The following is a 20,320-nucleotide window of genomic DNA, read 5'->3' as shown; positions in this document are numbered from 1 at the left end:
GGGGGGGGGGGGCTGCCTTCGGCAACCCCATGTCGGGGCTTACACATGGAAAAGGGGCTAGCTACGCACCTGCATAATATAGACATCCATCATCACACAGCCTATAGCATAATATAGACATCCACCATCACAGCCTATATCATAATATAGACATCCATCACCACAGCCTATATCATAATATAGACATCCACCATCACACAGCCTATAGCATAACATATACATCCCCCATCACAGCCTATATCATTATATAGACGTCCACCATCACAGCCTATATCATAATATAGACATCCACCATCACACAGCCTATAGCATAATATAGACATCCACCATCACAGCCTATATCGTATTCATAAACAGAAGAACGTTTTAGTCCAGTGCATAATATAGACATCCACCATCACAGCCTATGTCATAATATAGACATCCACCATCACAGCCTATATCATTATATAGACATCCACCATCACAGCCTATATCATAATATAGACATTCACCATCACAGCCTATAGCACAACATGATTAAAATGATATCACTTGAATTGAATAAAGTGTAAAATAGAATCCACATGACATGATGTTTTTAACTCGGTCTTCAGTTTACATCAAACCATGTTTTTGCAAATCTTTTACGAAAAATATATGTATTTCAAGACACGTTACGAGAACATATCTGATTTCAGCTTGTTTGCTTGTTGAGGTGAATATGTGGTATATGATCCTTAGAAAGATATAGTAACCGAGGTAAAGTCGAGGTCAATATATAACTTTTCTGGTCCATATAACCACATACTTACTTAATTAAAAGTCCTAAATTGTTGTGTTAAATATAAAACTATGACGCAGTATCATTATAATTAAAACTAGATGGAACGTAAAATAAGAAAACAGCCAAGAGGAAAGTGCTGCATTTGGCAGCGAACATTGTGACGTAACAATTGAGGAGACGTCACTTTAAGGATATATAATATATATTTTAACCTCTTTTTTCTTCACAATCGTACTTTCCTGTGTACAGTTTTCATACGTTCCATTTTGTTTAATGATTAAATCATTATTTAGCATCAAATATAATAATTAAAGACTTTTATTTCGGTAAACATGTGGTTGTATGGACCTGGGATATCGACTTCGTCTCGGTTAATATCACTTTCTCAGGTCAATTCCCCTTGAATTTAAAAGATACGTTAAAATTATGAAATATTGGTTAAAAATTGTTCATAAACAGAAGAACGTTTTAGTCCAGTCAGTCTATGGTGAGCTTTATACACGAGCGGAAAAGTCACGTGTGACAAATTGGGCAAAGTTGTGAAAAATTTATTATGTACTTGTGGTTTCGGATAGGTATGGATTGAACAAGGAGTTGGAGATGAAAAAGTATTTTTAGAATTATTTCAGACCAGAGTGAGGGATATTTTTATACAGGATTGGCATAGTGCTCTTGTTGACTCGCCAAGAGCAAGATGTTATATACGTTTATCAAATGAATTTGGTTATAAGAAATATCTTGATGTAGTAAACGTTAAAAAATTTAGAAAATCTTTAACAGCGCTTCGCATATCTGCCCATAGATTAAATATAGAAACAGGGAGATGGCATAGACCTAACCCAATACCTGCAGAAATGCGATATTGTAGTGCGTGTACTAAAATTGAAGATGAATATCATTTTGTTATGGAATGCCCGTTATACTCTGAAATTAGATCAAAATTTTTGAGAAAAAAATATTACTGTAGACCAAATATGGACAAATTTGTTGAACTTGTTTCTTCAGAAAACAATTTTATTATTAGAAATTTAGCTATGTTTATTTACAAAGCAAATGAAATTAGACATGGAATTTTGTTTAATTTGTAAATCAAATTAATTCCTTGCATCCTTCGCTTCGCATTAATTTTTTGTTAAAGTCTATTGCATCCTGTGTTCATGCTTACTATTGTGAATGAATATGTTCCTTGTAAATGTGTGTTATTTTGCTGCTATAAAATTCATGTAAACATGTATTTATTATTGCCATTATGTCATTGCCATGTTTTAAATGTGTGTAAAGCACAAAGGCATTGTTGCCTATTGCAAATTAAATAAAGACATTTAAAGTTATAACCACATGTTTACCTCGTTATAAACCCATAATTGAAAATAGCCTCCTTATACTGTATCGATATCAGATTACTTATTACTATTGATAAATATATCAAGCAAAAATATGTCACCGTCTGCTGTTCTAGTGTCAGTATTACAGTTTTAGCCACTCCGGGTTTTTTTATCCAAAGGACGTTTCGACTTCACATAAATCAAATGCCTGTTTCACCGGAATGTGTTTGTTTCTTTTGTAACCTTTAGTGGCGTAAGCAAGTAATTTTTAGAGTGCATATGCTAGCAGAGGGTGGAGCATCCAAGGCGCGTAGCGTCGGAGGAGGGGATCGAGTTCTCCTCTAGCTATTACAGTGGCGGATCCAGAGGGATTTTTGGGGCTTTAGGAAATCCCCCTACCCTGAGAATTTTCTTTTAAAATCATGTATTTTCACCAATTTCCTCAATTTTCCCCACTTGGACCCCCCCCCCCCCCCCCNTAGGTCTCTGGATCCGCCACTGCTATAGCATTCTACTAGGCCCTATATATGGAAGCAGAGACGTATAATACATGTATTATACGTCTCTGATGGAAGCAATCTCTCGTATATTATATTAACAAATAAATCACAACTTTTTATATGAATAATATTAAATGTTGTACTTTACTAACTAGTTTTTGATTTAGAATTCTACATAAAGCTCTGAGATTTTTCAATGTTTTTATCAAGCTAAAATTTCCAAAAGATTTTTTATATTCGTCCCTTTTTTACGGTCCATATAAAATCATTATAAAAGAAATTAATAAATATTATATATATGATTAAAAAAAATCTTGAAAATGTTAGTGTATGCTTGAGCATACAAGCATACATGTATGCTACGTCACTGAACCTGTAACCTGTAACTTTTCAACAAAGACATTCTATATTTCGTCTAAACTGTCCGCATTGCCTAGCGTATTCCAGTTGACTAGTTCAAGATCGTTACGTAAACCAGAGACGTATATATATACTACATGTCTCTGCGTAAACTAGTGTAATTCCCTTAGTGAAAGTTTCGACTGACTCGTTATCCTTTTTGATTATATCATGAAATAAGATTAGAAGTCCGTGAGTATATACATATGTACTAAAGTCACGGAATTAGATTAGATCTAAGTCCATGCTAAAGTGCACCATGAATAAAAATAGAAATTAATTTAAATTATTCTACATATTATATACTTGTAATCCTAAAACAAAAATGTCGAAAACCGCATGAAAATGTTAAATCTGTCAGCCCAATTCCGAGATAATGACGTTTAAAAGTGTACGATTTTCACCTGTCCTAGCTGCTACTAATCATTAGCGTAATCGTAAATTCCGGTGAATGTGTTTTTTAGAAAAATCGCAATATCTCGGAAACGAAGGCCGTCATGACATTCGCACTTTCTTTAGCATTTTCTTTAATAAAATAAAGTATTTTCGTAGTGTAATTTAGCATATAAATTAATCATTCATGGTACACTTAATCACATATACATGTATATACGTCTCTGACTTAATGAAGTTTATATTTTAATAAAAATAGCTGACGTATCTTATTTTACCTCGCTAAATGCTTTTAATTTATTTCATTTTGTCATCACCTTTATCGTGCACACTGAGATTATCGGCCAAGAGTTTTTCCCTGAGCTACAGATCAGTTCCTGTACTCATATTGGAACTTGAGCAAGTCTAGCTATTTCATACACACATAAATAGTGAGCATGCGCAAACATTACAAGGAGATCCGGTGTTATCTCTAGGTATGGTGAAGTCTATGGCTTGAAATCACAACTGCAGGTAATTGTACAGATATTTATTAAATTCTCAATGTTTATCACCGTGAATTTTCCGTCTCATGCTTCCTTCAATGTGTTTAACGGGAATCGTAATTCTACAGCGACAACTTGTTTTGAACAGGAAGTCTGCTGACAAAGTGAGGGCATATCGAAAGTACAAATGCACCTAGACTTTGGAATTCTGTTTTTGATTAACATGTACATTTTCAAAGGTGAAAGAGTTCGACTTTCTAGCTGTAATGCATGACAAAATTGGGGAGTTAAGTTATAAAAGTAAAATTGCTTTTAAAACAGTTGAAAATATATACATTGTTTGAGGGTTAGTTTCGGAGCCCCAGATGAGGAAATTAAATAGATTAGAGGCCGGCTACAGCCACAGGTGCTCGGGTTCTGGAATATATATGATATTTTATCACACCCCACTAGATATCGCACCCCCTTATACTAATAAATCATATTAGTATAAGGGGGTGCGATATATCAAAGCGGGATGCGATAGTATATCACAATTTCACAAATATTCCAGAACCCGATCGCGAGCACCTGTGGTTACAGTGCGCAGTGTCCATCACCGGTTTACCAACACCGTTCTTTTCTTTCACCACAGAGGTTCGTTACAAATGTCTCAAATACACATATGCTGTACTGATATTGGTCACAGCACATAATATCAGTAATTCATATGCATCTGTATGTGTGTTTCTGACATTTGTAACAATTAAACCCCTGTGTTTTCTCCAGGGAATGTGCTTGCAATCGCTTGCTATACTCTAAAATAACAACTTAAATCATCATTTCATCTTCATTGCATGTCCAGTCATAAAAACATGTACAAAATGTATGTATATACAGGCTTTTTAGATTACTTGCCGTTCGAGCAGGTGAGCTTATGCCATGGCGCAGCGGTCCGTCCATCAACTCACAGGGTCACGTTACAAATGTCTGAAATACACATATGCTATACTGATCCGGGTCACAACACACATATTTATGTGTGTTGTGACCCGTATCAGTATAGCATATGTGTATTTCAGACATTAGTAACGTGACCCTGTGGTCAACTTTAAAACGCTACTAGTCCTGAACAGCTTAGTGGATTTTAACAAAATTTGGTCTGGAACATCCTTCGGCCAAGGGCACTCAATTTGTATAAACAGTGGGTGTGGCCCCCCTGGGGGCAGAGGGGTGGGTCCCAATAGGGGAAATAGAGGTAAAACCTTTTAAATTGTTCTTCTACCATAGGGGATTAAGCGATTCCATCCCAATTTGGTTTGGAGCATCCTTCACGGCCAAGGGACTCAATTTTGTATAAACGGTGGGTTTAATTTGGACCCTCTGTGGGCAGAGGGGCAGGGCCCAATAGGGGAAATAGAGGTAAAACCTTTAAAATCCTTTTGCTACCGTAGGGATAAAGGGATTTTGTCCTTATTTAGTCTGAAGCATCCATGGTCCAAGGGGACTCAATTTTGTATAAACGGTGGGTGTGGACCCCCTGGGGGCAAAAGGGTGGGGCCAATTAGGAGAAATAGAGGTAAAACCTTTAAAAATATTCTTAGGCTGGATACACATCTTATATACATTACCTGAAGTAATCATTCTACTCTCTGAATGTAATACTACCATCAATGCTTTCATGTTAAAATCTATTTCTCTTCATATATATACATTACTATCTATGATATCTAGTTTATTTACTTTATTCACTTTGGCTTGTATATATAGCCCCATATACGGTGGTCAATTTGAAGCATCTAAATGAACAGCGAGAAACAAAAATTATAGATGATCCATGCCCTCCTCTTGTACTCTCGCCCTACATTTGTAGCTGTGACCAGCAACCCCCGCTGGACAGATGTGGCCAGCAACCCCCGCTGGACACTTGTCATGTACCTATGGCACATATATTTTCCCCCATTTCAAAAAAAGGATACTAACTTTTTATTCCTGCATTAATCCCTGCCAGTTTAATTTAGTACCAGGCTATTTGTAGCGGATACAGAAATATCTGTGACACTGCACTATGCTTCAAAATTATTGAAAGGAATTGGGATTTGGGGGGGGGGGGGGGGGGGGGGGGGGCGCGATTCAAATATGATATTGACCAATACTTGCCGACTCTCACTATTTGGGAGGGAAACTCCTGATTTTGGACCCAACCATTGAGCATGTTTCAACTAGTGAATTTGCTAAACTTATATATAATGTTACTAGGGTTTACTAAGGACAATGATGAATTTAGATAGTGAATTTGTGGGGTGGCTGTAGAATAGTCAGACCAACTCAACCATTTCTAAACATTTTCTTCAGGTTGGTAAGTATGGGTTATGAAAAGTTCTTGTTACACAACCAATAAGTGTTTCTATGTGATGTTTCCATACCTAAGTACGGTAGGTACTCTGTCACCTTCATCAGACAAATGACCAGTGAAGCGTATGCACACAAAGGTGTAAAATGTGTACGAGTTGTCCACAAAATCGATGTTAATTCGGCTACGCTGTAAGGGTATGAAATAAAGTTGTTATATATACCGTATTTTACCGGCAATAAGCCCCCCCCCCCCCCCCCCCCCCCAAAAAAAAAAAAAAGGGGGGAGGGGGGGGGGGGGGGGGGGGGGGGGGCTTAATTGCGAGCAACCCCCCTGTTCACATAATTTCAACATGGTCCGCCATCTTGGATTGTATCTATCCAAAATGACTCGATTCAGATACGCTTTGTTTAATACTTGGTCACAGATGTGCGAGAGTTCTAAGTTGAGATGAGGGGGCTTATAGACTCTTGCACATCAACCTTCTTCCAAAAAATATAAAATTCAGAATGCAAAAAATCTGGTCTTTTTTTATACCAGTTGGTGATCATTTAGGTTTACAATCATTAAAATGGCTGAGTCTTCTTTATTTGAAGAGATACCCTGACTATGTCCTATTCTTTTGGATCAGTGGATATTATGAAGGATGTTAATTGTGTATGACCAGAGTGTTTAATTAGTTCTTTTATTCCTTGATTAATATGACTTCAGTGATTGTAAGGTCTTCATTGTTAAATACCATGGGGGTGGGGGGGAGATTGTTCTTTTTTAAAAGTCAAATATTCTCTTTTGTAGATGAAACAGTCCTATCTAAGCAATGGCTGATGCAAAGAAAAAGAGTGCCTGTCCTAACTTATTTGTTGCTGCCATTGACTTTGGCACAACATATTCAGGCTATGCTTTCTCTGGGAAAGACGACTTCGAGAAGGATCCTCTGAAAATCAGCGCCAACCATTGGAATGCTGGCGCCAGGTCTCTCATATCCCACAAGGCCCCAACATGTTTACTGTTAAAACCGGATAAAACATTCCAGTCGTTTGGATACAAGGCAGAAAATGATTTCACCCTTCTTGCAGAGGATAATGACGATGATGATGATGATGATGATGATGATGAGGAGAAAGTGAAGGAAGATTTTAAAACATATTACTATTTTCATCGTTTTAAAATGATACTTCACAACAACAAGGTTTGTTCAGTATTATTAGCTCACTTGGTGAGCTTATGCCATACCGCAGCGTCCGTCGTCCGTCCTTCAGTCAACTTTAGCTTTAAAACGCTACTAGTTCTGAACGGCTAAGTAGATTTTGACTAAATTTGGTTTGGAGCATCCTTAGGTCAAGGAGACTTAATTTTGTATAAACAGTGGGTGTTCCCCCCCTGGGGGCAGAGGGGCGGTGCCAAACAATGGAAATAGAGGTAAAACCTTTAAAATCCTTTTTCTACCGTAGTGATTATTGGATTTTATTCTAATTTAGTCTGGAGCATCATTGGGCCAAGGGAACACAATTTTGTTTAAACGGTGGGCGTAGCCCTCTTGGGGGCAGTGGGGCGGGGCCAAATAAGGGTAATAGAGGTAAAACCTTTAAAATCCTTTTTCTACGATAAGGAGTAAGGGATTTTATCCTAAATTAATTTGGAGCATCCTTGGGCCAAAGGGACACAATTTTGTATAAACGGTGGGTGTGGCCCCCCTGGGAGCAGAGGGACGGGGCCAAACAATGGAAATAGAAGTAAAACCTTTAAAAACCTTATCCTACAATAGGGATGAAGGGATTTCATTCTAATTAAGTCTGGAGAATCCTGGTCAAGGGGACTCAATTTTGAATTAATGGTGGGTGTGACTCCCCTGGGGGCAGAGGGGCGGGCAAAATAAGGGAAACAGAGGTAAAACCTTTAAAATCCTTCTTTTAACGTAGGGATTAGGGGATTTTATCCTAATTTAATCCAGAGCATCCTTGGGCAAAGGGGACTCATTTTTAGCTCACCTGGCACGAAGTGCCAAGTGAGCTTATGCCGTGGCGCGGCGTCCGTGGTCCGTCCATCATCCGTCCGTCCGTCCATCCGTCCGTCCTCGTCCGTCAACTTTTCCTTTAAACAACTTCTTCTGAAGAACTAAAAGGTATAGAATCTTCATATTTGGCTGATGGCTTCCTGGGATAGAGCCCAACAAAGTTTGAGAATGAAAATGACCTTGACCTACTTTCAAGGTCACAGGGGTCAAATGTGTCAAACACTTCAAACGACTTCTTCTGAAGAACTGAAAGGTATATAATCTCTATATTTGGCTTGTAGCTTCCTAGGAAAGAGCCGAACAAAGTTTGAGAATGAAAATGACCTTGACCTTCTTTTAAGGTCACATGAGGCAGATATGTCAAACACTTTAAACGACTTCTTCTGAAGAACTGGTAGTTATAAAATCTTAATATTTGGCAGGTGGCTTCCTGGGAAAGAGCCAAACAAAGTTTGCGAATGAAAATGACCTTGACCTACTTTCAAGGTCACAGCGTTCAAATATGTCAAACAGTTCAAACAGCTTCTTCTGAAGAATTAAAAGGCATAAAATTATAATATTTGGCTGGTGACTTCCCGGGATAGAGCTCACCAAAGTTTGCAAATGAAAATGACCTCAACCTACTTTAGAGGTCACAGAGGTCAACAACATTTTAATGGATTTGTTCTTGAGAACTAAAAGGAATGGATTCATAAGATTTGGCTGGTAGCTTTTTGGAATAGAGCTAACCAATTTGAGAAGGAAAATGACATTGACCTACTTACAAGATCACAGGGAAAAATATGTCAGCAACTTCTGAAGAAGAATCAAAAAGCATAGAATCTTATAATAATATTTTGCTGGTAGTTTCAACAGATGGAGCCAACAAAGTTTGCGAGGGAAATATTTTTAGTGCAATATAATATTTAATGAGAATATTTTGCTATGACTGCTTAAATATTCAGGTGAGTGATACAGGCCCTCTTGGGCCTCTTGTTGTATTAAAAATGGGTGTTGCCCCCTTGGGGACAGAGGGGCGGGGCCAAATAATGGAAACAGAGGTAAAACCTTTAAAATCCTTCCTCTACTGTAAGGATTAATGGATTTATCCTTATTAAGTCTGGAGCATACTTGGGCAAAGGGGACTCAATTTTGAAAAAACTGTGGGTGTGGCCCCCTTTGGGGCAGAGGGGTGGGGCCGAATAGGAGAAATAGAGGTAAAACCTTTAAAATCCTTCTAGTCTGGAGCATCCTTGCATCTTGGTCTTGGTGTGGCCCCCCTGGGGGCAGAGGGGCAGGGTCCAATAGGGGAAACAGCAAATTCTTCAAAATCCTTGTCCTTCTGTAGGAATGACAGGATTTTGTCGACATTTGGTATGAAGTATCCGTGTATGAAGGGGAACCAAAAATAATTATGTAATTGATGTACATGTACACTACCAGCAACATCTAGCTATTCCAACTTCAATTTTACAAACATTTCCAGGTGAGCGATACAGGCCCTCTGGACCTCTTGTTAATTTCCACAAGCGATAAAAAAAAATCTAAATTGGTTTACCGAAGTAGTCCTCAAATACATGAGAGAAAACACCTGTTATATATACTAAGCCCAACTTTCCTCTGGCCCTGACACAAAACTTAGACATTTTCACAGACATTTATCTGTGAAAATGTCTAAGTCTAGTGTCAGGGCCAGAGGAAACTCGGGCTATTGTTATACAATTTCTGATCATGTATTTTACTGAATTTCATGAGGGGAATTAGTATGTTTATCATGAGAAAGAAGAATTAATATAATCTGTGCTCTTGTTTATACCATTTTGTTGTGAACTGGACTGAGTTGATTACCTTAACTTTGAGCAGGTAGTTCAGTAGGTCGGAGTGCTTAAGCCTCCATCTAGAGTCAAAAGGTCCAGGGTTCAAATCCCATGTCTGGCAGTTGCATTTTCCTGTCCTATATTTAAGATACAATCTTTGGATGATTTAATCGTAGTGCTGCATATCTTTAGTATTAAAACACATCAGAGAGTATAGTTCAAAGCTCCCAGCTTGTTTCCTAATTTCCATCAATATGTTCATAAGTTTTAAAAAGTTGATAAAGACAATATTGTAAGCTAATACCTGTGTTTAATCAAATATACAATAGTACTGTCACTGCTTAAATTGTGCTCATGGACATGTACTGAGATTTTACCCATAAAAGAACTTGGCAGTAAAGTAAACATTGAATTTGTCACTATAGGACCTATCCAGAAGTACACAAATCGAGGATGAGACTGGCAAGTCACTTCCCGCAGTAGAAGTGTTCACCCATTCCATCAGGTACCTGAAAGATCATTTGTTTACAAGCCTGGTTGATTCCTTCAATGGTATCACTGAACAAGACATAAAGTATGTGGTCACAGTGCCAGCTATCTGGAACGACAATGCCAAACAGTTCATGCGACTAGCAGCTACACTGGTAAGCACTATAGTTCTTCCATTGAAAAAGAATTTTAACAAATGGCAATCGCAGTTGAAATTATTTCTTGTTGAATCATTTTGATATTGTGTGAAAATGGAAGACCGTGTATGTTTTGTAGGGCTGTTACAATATATCGGAAAACAGGTATATCGCAATGCATGGGTATATTGTATCGTACCACAATACAGAGATGAAATATTGCTGTATCGCAATATTTTTCAAAAGCATATTTTTATGTATCTGCTTGGTGTTTTAACTTTGCAAAATTACAACAAATTCTAACAGATATATGCCAATATGCATAAAGCAGGCTTTTAATAGTTCAAATTTTGTAATCGATGGTTGGTTTGACAAAAAAACTCAAATCTATGTAATCCATATTATATATGATTAAGTTTGATAACATTCCGACAACAACTTATTATAGAATTGAGCACATCCTTCCTATGACACTATATCGGGATACGTATCACAATATATTCATTCTATATTGCAATGTATCGTGATACACTCTTGGCGTATTGTGACACCCCTAATGTTTTGCTTGAAAGTTGAAATAATTGTACATGACATTCACAACTTTAATCACATTTGCTAGGCGGGGATATCAGCTGACAATTTGTCTATTGCCCTGGAGCCTGAGGCTGCATCTCTCTACTGTCAGCACCACTCCATTGTTGGCGAAGACGGTGAAAAAGAACTGTTGAAGAAGACTGCAAGATCTGGTGATGCATACATGGTAGTTGACCTGGGAGGCAAGTATACTAGCTCAATTGACTGGGGTTTGGTTTGGTTTAACTTAATTTGTTTAACTTCCTATTAATTACAGCTAAGGTCATTTAAGGTCGTGGATTGACTGGGGACTTGTGTAAAAAAACCAATTAAAGTAGTACCAATAACACTAGATATCTCGACACAAACTATAAAAGAAAATATCCTCCCATTTTTTGTGCTGAGATTTATCATGCAGACTTTATGGATAAAATCTCTTGAAACTCTGAGTAAACTCCTTAGTGTTGAACCTGCACAAAGAAGATAGCCACCTTATAATCAGTTTGGATTCCGATTGTTTGTGACAAAATGGACTTGTCAAATCTTTGCAGATTTACTAAAAAGTTCAGCTTTAGACCAGATAAAAAAAACAAGATGGTCACCTTGGATTCTTAATATATATAGGTGGGATGCATTTCTGGGTCAAATTGGTTCTCATATTGCAGTTATCGCCTCTTCATAAATTGGTTTAATGTTTTCAATAATATTTTATGTATTAAACTATATTGAGGGAACCCAGAAGGCATCGTAGATGGACCTCCATATATACTGTATTCTTTGATATAATGAGAGACATAAATAGCTAAACAGATTCTACTTTTGCCACACTTCTGCCTTAAAAATATAAAGCTATGGCCTGCTAAATTGTTCTTTTTTGATACTTTCAAACTTCTGTTTAGCAGGCCGGTGCAGCTTTGGATATCAGTTCAGACTTTATATATCTAAGGTCAAATATATTTGATAGCTTTCAAAAAATAGATCCCTGGTATTCTCAGATATATCCATTTCCAAGTATGTATATATCGATGATTCGATATACACATGGAATGCCACAATGGTACCTTGTATTTGTCCGATTTTATGTAAGACATTCACTGTTTGTACTCTAAGATGTAATTCATGGACTGCATAATTTCCTTCTTGGTCGATTATTTAAGACATATATATTACCTCTTTGTGAGGCGATACTTGATTTCAGCAAGTGTTTAACTTTTAACTGGATATTTCAATGAAATAAAAAAATAAAATACAATTTTTCCACTTTTAATAACATAAAAAAGAAATATTTTTATTTTATTAAACAATCTTCTTTGTAAAACTATAATCACTGGTGGACATTTAAATATAGTCACTTCCGGGTTTTGACAGCTGAAAAATGTCAGAAATACACAGTGAATAAAAACCTTCGAATATGCAATCAAACGAAGCAGATTATACTTTACTGGTCACAGGTCCGCTCTCCTCAGTTCTGAATTTATAATGACTGTTTTGCGTATAGAAAAATCTTTGACATAATCTCTTAACATTTAGAAGATAATATTATTATACATTTATGTTTTTGCTCAAATGCAGTTCTCTAAATAATAAAACTAACCATAATATTTTATTATATCATCAGCAAATCCTTATATGATTATATACTGTATAGCGCTTTAAATTTGCGGGGTCAATATTTCGCGGTTTCGTATTTAGTACATATCGCGGAGGTTAAATTTCGCTGTGCATGTGAATCCCATGTGTTGTGCAAAGTATTCTGAGTGTCATCGTTTTAGGGTTAAACCTCGAAATACAGGTAAACCGTTTGACTTCACTCGAAAGAAAATTAAATGTGTATGTAAGAGTAAACTGTAATCAATTAACTCATTTACCCCTGAAGACACATTTAAACTCTTCCAATTCAAAGGTTGGAATAGTTCATTATGAAATTTCAGGGGTGAATGAGTTAATCACCTACTGTGTATATACACATGAATATGTGGTGACCACTTATATGTTAGTGTTGTTTATTTTTACATGGTCTGTCCAGTTGTCCGATGATAATCTAAAAATTTCATTTCATTTAAGCTTGCATAACAGCGTTGGGTTATAAGTATTTTCAACATGCTGTGATAAGGTCCGTTAAAGTGATAAACATTTTTCGATAATTTCGCTGGTGTTTAGAATTCGCGGATATTAGTCAGAGTGGGAATAAAGCAAAATTTAAACCCCTGCGAAATATATAACCACTATACAGTAATCGTTAGATCTTTGGAATAAAACGGTACATAGCCCTGCCCTTGATTTTTGCCTATATATGTGTTGCCTTTTCCAGGAGGGACTGCTGACATCACTGTACACGAAAAACAAATCGATGGTTCTTTGAAGGAGCTGCTTGCTGCAACGGGTGGTGCATTTGGGGGTAAAAACGTGGACGATGCGTTTAAGTCATTTTTGGAAGACATTGTTGGGAAAGATATAATGAAAAAGTTCAAAAACAATTGTATGGAGGATTACATTGACATTTTTAGGGAATTTGAAACAAAGAAAAGATCCGTTACTGAAGATAGTGTTAGCAAAGTTAGCATGACCATGCCAGTAACTTTAAGTGATTTGGTGAAAAGGAGCTCGACCAAAGGAAAGAAAGTAATCTTGAAGGAGGTGGTGGAAAATTCAAAATATGGAAATGAGGTCGGGTTTGCCAAACAAAAAATACACATTTCTCACGCACAATTTGTGCAGCTTTTCAAACCAACCGTTGACGGTATATTGAAACACATGGAAGGTATTTTGTACCAGAGCAACTTCTGCCATGTGAAAAACATTTTGATGGTTGGTGGATTCTCTGAATGTGAACTCCTGCAAAATGCGATTAAGAATAGACTTACGCAAAAAAGAATCATCATACCCGAAGACGCTGGTCTGGCGGTCCTGAAAGGTGCCGTACTTTTTGGTCACATTCCACGGGCAATATCTGGCCGTGTGGCTAGATATACTTACGGCATTCAAAGCTGGCCTATGTTTAATGATCGATGCCATCCTGAATCAAAGAGAGTGATGGTAGGATCAACAGCTCGATGCAGGGATGTGTTTTTCAAATTCATTGAGATTGGACAGCAGGTGACTCCAGGTCACAGAGAGGCACAAGTGTTCCAGGTTCTCAATCCCGCAGAAAACTCACTAGAATGTACAGTGTTTGCCTCCACAGAAAGAGACCCAGCATTTGTAGATGATGCCAGCTGCAGTCAGCTTGGAATACTGACAGTGCCTTTCTCCCGACCTGCCAATAGTACTCGGGCCGTGGAGATAGAGGAGACGCTGATATTCGGGGAGACAGAGCTGAGGGTCAAGGCCAAGGACCTGGCCACTGGTCAAGAGTTTGAGGCCAGCCTCAACCTTCTGTAAGTAAAGCTACAAAAAAGGATGATCAAATTAAATAATTTCCTTGTCCTGATAGAGTAGAACATCATTAATTAACCCTTTCACCACTGTAGACCATAATGGACTCATCCAGATCAATGTATGGTAGAGTCTACTAAAGTTATATATAGGGGTAAAAGGGTTAATATAGCAACCTTCATTCCCAGTCAATTTGTTTGATTTTCTATCTGTGACTATAGTTCAGAGAGAGAAAATTTCATGGAAAATATGGCTCCATAGTGGAACAACAATATTAGTATCTATAATGAGAGAATTGACCTCAGCATGTGTTAAAGATACATATATCCCACATTGGGGCACTCAGTGACCTACCGGTATCCTGTTATGACGTCGAAATCAGATTGATTTAAAAAAAAACTCGTCAAAACATCGTTTTTATTGACTGTCTGTGGCAATCTTGCTGTCAGCAAGAGACACCACCTCAAGAACATAAAAATTGATATCAAAGTATTCCTTTTTACACAAACGATGTAGGTATTAAACATGTCGAAACGTTTCAAGACCGACTGGTCCCTTTGTCAAGCTATGACTGACATGGCTCGACAAAGGGACCAGTCGATCTTAAAAATGTTGCGACACCTTTAATACGTACATCATTTGTGTAAAACTTTGATATCACATATTTCCGAACTGATGAATCTTATTGAAGATAACATAACAATTGTTGTACAAATTTCCCCTTAAGGTTTTGCATGGATCGATCTTTAAATCTTGGGTACAGTTTACAGTAGTTTGTTTTCAGCTCCTCCTAGATATGGCCTTGGTTTATATGTATACACTATCTAGTAATTTTACAATATATTTTAGTATTGCATTTGCATTGCCTTTACGCTGTTTTACCAAACTTTGGGTTAAGAGGTGGGAGAAAATATAAATCATTGAGGCTTTGCCGAAGTTCTGACACCAGTTCTGCACCTGAGGTTAGAGTATCCATATACCACATACATGTGCATTTGTACCTATATATGATAGACTATTATTAGTAGCAAATAGTACAGGGACCTGACAGTTTATCACCGTAGCTTTGTTCATGTCAACTCTCCATATGCCCCACTCTTATTAGTAGCAAATAGCACAGGGACTGGACAGTTTATCACCGTAGCTGTGTTTATATCAACTCTCCATATGCCCCACTCTTATTAGTAGCAAATAGTACAGGGACCTGACAGTTTATCACCGTAGATTTGTTCATGTCAACTCTTCATATGCCCGACTCTTATTAGTAACAAATAGCACAGGGACCTGACAGTTTATCACCGTAGCTTTGTTTATATCAACTCTCCATATGCCCCACTCTTATTAGTAGCAAATAGCACATGGACCTGACAGTTTATCACTGTAGCTGTGTTTATATCAACTCTCCATATGCCCCACTCTTATTAGTAGCAAATAGTACAGGGACCTGACAGTTTATCACCGTAGCTTTGTTCATGTCAACTCTCCATATGCCCCACTCTTATTAGTAGCAAATAGCACAGGGACCTGACAGTTTATCACTGTAGATTTGTTCATGTCAACTCTTCATATGCCCGACTCTTATTAGTAACAAATAGCACAGGGACCTGACAGTTTATCACCGTAACTTTGTTTATATCAACTCTTCATATGCCCGACTCTTATTAGTAGCAAATAGCACAGGGACCTGATAGTTTATCACTGTAGCTTTGTTCATGTCAACTCTCCGTATGCCCGACTCTTATTAGTAGCAAATTAAATAGCACAGGGACCCGACAGTTTATCACTGTAGCTTTGTTTATATCAACTCTCCATATGCCCGACTCTTATAAGTAGCAAATAGTAAATAGTACAGGGACAGGACAGTTTAGTTTATCACTATAGCTTTGTTTATATCAACTCTTCATATGCCCGACTCTTATTAGTAGCAAATAGCACAGGGACCTGACAGTTTATCACCGTAGCTTTGTTTATATCAACTCTCCATATGCCCGACTCTTATTAGTAGCAAATAGCACATGGACCTGACAGATTATCACTGTAGCTTTGTTTATATCCCGTAGCTTTGTTCATGTCACCTCTCCATATGCCCGCCTCTTATTAGTAGCAAATCGCACATGGACCTGACAGTTTATCCCCGTAGCTTTGTTTATATAAACTCTCCATATGCCCGACGCTTATTAGTAGCAAATATCACAGGGACCTGACAGTTTATAACTGTAGATTTGTTCATATCAACTCTCCATATGCCCGACGCTTATTAGTAGCAAATATCACATGGACCTGACAGTTTATCAACGTAGCTTTGTTTATATAAACTCTCCATATGCCCGACGCTTATTAGTAGCAAATATCACAGGGACCTGACAGTTTATAACTGTAGATTTGTTCATGTCAACACTCCATATGCCCGACTCGTATTAGTAGCAAATAGTTCAGGGACCTGACAGTTTATAACTGTAGATTTGTTCATGTCAACTCTCCATATGCCCGACTCTTATTAGTAGCAAATAGCACAGGGACCTGATAGTTTATCACTGTAGCTTTGTTCATGTCAACTCTCCATATGCCCGACTCTTATTAGTAGCAAATAGTAAATAGTACAGGGACCTGACAGTTTATCACTGTAGCTTTGTTTATATCAACTCTTCATATGCCCGACTCTTATTAGTAGCAAATAGCACAGGGACCTGACAGTTTATCACTGTAGCTTTGTTCATGTCACCTCTCTATATGCCCCACCCACCCCACCAATGATGATACCATCACTGGCCGGGGGTCACAATTCTTATGGAGTATTGACCTCAACCTTTAATATGTCTACTGTTACTCTCTCCCCATTCAAAACATTGTTTCAAAATGCATGTAGGTTGAAACATACCAACTGTAACAAATTCCCAGGTCCCTGTGGCATATATAGAAACAAAAATAACTACATTTCTTTTATTATCTTGTTAATTAATTCAGGTATATGTATGTCATCCCAACTACATGTTATTTAACTCATGATCGTTCACCCCTGAAATTTCATAATGAACTATTCCAAACTTTGAATTGGAAGAGTTCAAATGTGTCTTTAGGGGTGAATGAGTTAATAAGATCATGCAGTCTTTCCATCATTGTGTTGATTCAGGCATTTAAACTTTGAGGAATAGAAAATGTTGATCATATGCACATTGACTTTGCCTTTGTTAAATATTATTTGTGTTACTAATGATTTTCGTAATTTATGAAATATCAACTTTTCAGTGGGAATGAAATATGATGGCAGCATGCAGGGAACCACCTGAAGATGTACCGGGATTTCAATGCCCTCGACACTTGTATGGGGCTCTCGATCCTTATACCATATACATTGAATATATCAACAATCTTCTCGGCTAGGTACAGACATCAATCTATTGGTCGCAAACTTAACTGAATTTTCAGTAAATTATATTGAGATATAATATTTTTCAGTCAGTTTATTATTTTCTTAGGGGAGTTTTGACAGTTTGACAAAGAAACAAATGAACAGGTTATTAATGTTATATTTGTGACTGTATGAAATTGAGTGGATTTGTTAAATGGACATGTGATATGAATTTACCAAAAAATGTATTGTATGATTGTGTGTGGTACTTATACATGTATTTTGATCGAACACCAAATTTTGCAGTTTTTAGGTACATGTGTATAAATATATGTATTATTTTCATGTCATATTTTGTTGTTGTACATACGTATTTTAAAATCATCTTTTTGCTTAAGAGACAATTTTATTAACTTTTTACACTAATGTTTTCTAATACACAATGAAATTTCCTGTGATAAATCATATACAATTTTGTAATATGCTGTATGTATACAGTTATACAAAATTTCAAAAGATTGAAGATATTTGACATCAGCTATATGCTGTATACTTATATATTACTTTAAGTTTGAATTGTTTAATTTAGTCTAAAAATAAAAAACTTTAATAGGCTTAAATTATTTTGACTGATGACATTGCTGACCATGCACAAATCTACACTATTAATGTCAATCAGTACTGATCATCATTACAAGTAAGTGGCGGTATGGTTACTAATTAATATTCACGTTTTTTATTACTGTCCACATTTTAAAGGCCTCTGTATGTTTGGGGAAAAAATTGGCCTACCTTATGCCACTGCATGATATCTTCAAGAGGCAACTACTGTACATGTCGTGCTTGGAGGCACGGCAGTCTACTGGTAGGACGCCGAGCTCTTGAACGAAGGGTTACGAGTTCGAGTCTCTGCACAGCACCGTGTTGTATCTTTGAACACGATACTTTTCTCCGCTTGTGCCAGTGTACTCATGCAGCTGTAAATGAGTATGTGGTTGGGCAGGACTGGAATTGTAGAATGCTAGCTGTGAGCACCGAAATGGCAGCACCGGCTGTTTGCTCCCCAGGGAGTTGAGAAAGATATTGGCTGGTTGCTTATAAGGCCCTATAACCACGGATAATGATTTGTGAACCGCTTTGAGACGACCTCCGAACTAGGTTGTGATAAAGTGGTATATTAGAACCTCAAATTATTATTATTAGTACATATACAGCTCCTTCCATAGGCGATCTTTTTTTGAGCTTTCAATAATTGAAGTGACACTGAAGAAAACAAAAACTGATTGCTGCCACCACAGTAGGTGTGAGGACCTCTATCTTTACTTGTTTCTTTTTTAGCAGTGTCTCCCTATATGTTCATGTATACCGTATTCATAAAACAATGTATCTAAGTTATATTCACAATGCCTACATCAATTACTTTATTGGTCGAGTTGTTCCAGGACATAAAGTTAAATCAAATATGGAATTTAACAGTTTTCCGTATTTGATTTTTAAACTTTTTTCGAACAACTTGACCAATAAAGTTAAACGATGTAGGCATTGTGAATATTACTTAGATATTTCACTCCGTCTTTTTCAAAATTTGGAAACTAAATTAAGTGTTATTTACTGTAGTGGTTGTACTGAAGAGTGGTACACGTACTACTGATGGAGTTTAAGTGTTATGAAATTCCAATAAACAGTGAACCAGACAAGCTATACTGTGTTGTTATGAACTATGATCTTGCTGCCAGTAATATAGGGACAAAAGTGTAATAAAACAATGGCACATTGAAATCAAGTGTTCTCATTCCCTTGATAAGAAGTACATACCTTTGAAGTTATGGTATGGTGTATTATTTATCTGGCCCTCCACCTTTTTAGCCAACCATCATCCGATGGTCGGCTGATCAAATCTCCCTTCGTCTGTACTCCGGCCATCGTACATTTCCCTCTGACCTTAAACAATTGTTATCACTAGATCTCAGAGAGTACGAAACAGATCTTTCATAAAGTTGATATGTAATGTCTCCATGGTCCATAGATGTATGTACATATGTGATTTTGGGACTGATTGGAAAAATAAGATGGCCACCAGATAGCCATCTTGGAGTTTGGGAAGTCAAGTTTGTTATCCCTTTTTCTCAAGAAATAAACAATGTCTTCACTGTAAAAGAAAACTCTTAAACCCAGCAACATGAAATTTTATTCAAAAGTTAGCACGTGATTTCCTGTAAACAAGTCTTATCAATCCAAGTGATAAGAGAAATGAGGGGAAAAGTTAAAAACTTGCAGATCTTATGATGGTGGATGCAAAGATCTGTCTGAGATCTCTTGTTTCTATGAACAATTACTTCTTCAAAATTGAAAGACACCTAGTCCTGATATTTGGGTAGTATAGTACA

General features: G+C 37.2%; 1 protein-coding gene across 4 annotated transcripts; it reads left to right on the top strand.

Moving 5' to 3' along the window:
- Positions 1 to 3,795: 3,795 nt before the first annotated feature.
- On the top strand, positions 3,796 to 19,630 carry LOC110465220 (heat shock 70 kDa protein 12B-like). 4 transcript variants are annotated; one of them, XM_021520888.1, is made up of 6 exons: positions 3,796 to 3,896; positions 6,996 to 7,389; positions 10,436 to 10,654; positions 11,256 to 11,412; positions 13,521 to 14,586; positions 17,831 to 19,630. In XM_021520888.1, exons 2-6 carry the CDS (start codon positions 7,018 to 7,020, stop codon positions 17,844 to 17,846), a joined length of 1,830 nt encoding a protein of 609 aa, XP_021376563.1. In that variant the 5' UTR covers positions 3,796 to 3,896; positions 6,996 to 7,017; the 3' UTR covers positions 17,847 to 19,630. The 4 variants fall into 4 exon arrangements, with proteins under 4 accessions (XP_021376563.1, XP_021376566.1, XP_021376565.1 ...); XM_021520890.1 differs by lacking the exon at positions 3,796 to 3,896 and adding an exon at positions 3,920 to 4,107; XM_021520889.1 differs by lacking the exon at positions 3,796 to 3,896 and adding an exon at positions 4,373 to 4,504.
- Positions 19,631 to 20,320: the final 690 nt, after the last annotated feature.

The sequence above is a fragment of the Mizuhopecten yessoensis genome, unplaced genomic scaffold (assembly GCF_002113885.1).
Source record: "Mizuhopecten yessoensis strain PY_sf001 unplaced genomic scaffold, ASM211388v2 scaffold11063, whole genome shotgun sequence".
Classification (NCBI taxonomy): domain Eukaryota; kingdom Metazoa; phylum Mollusca; class Bivalvia; order Pectinida; family Pectinidae; genus Mizuhopecten; species Mizuhopecten yessoensis.
Note: the sequence above shows the minus strand (reverse complement) of the source record. Positions and strands in the feature narration are given on the sequence as shown.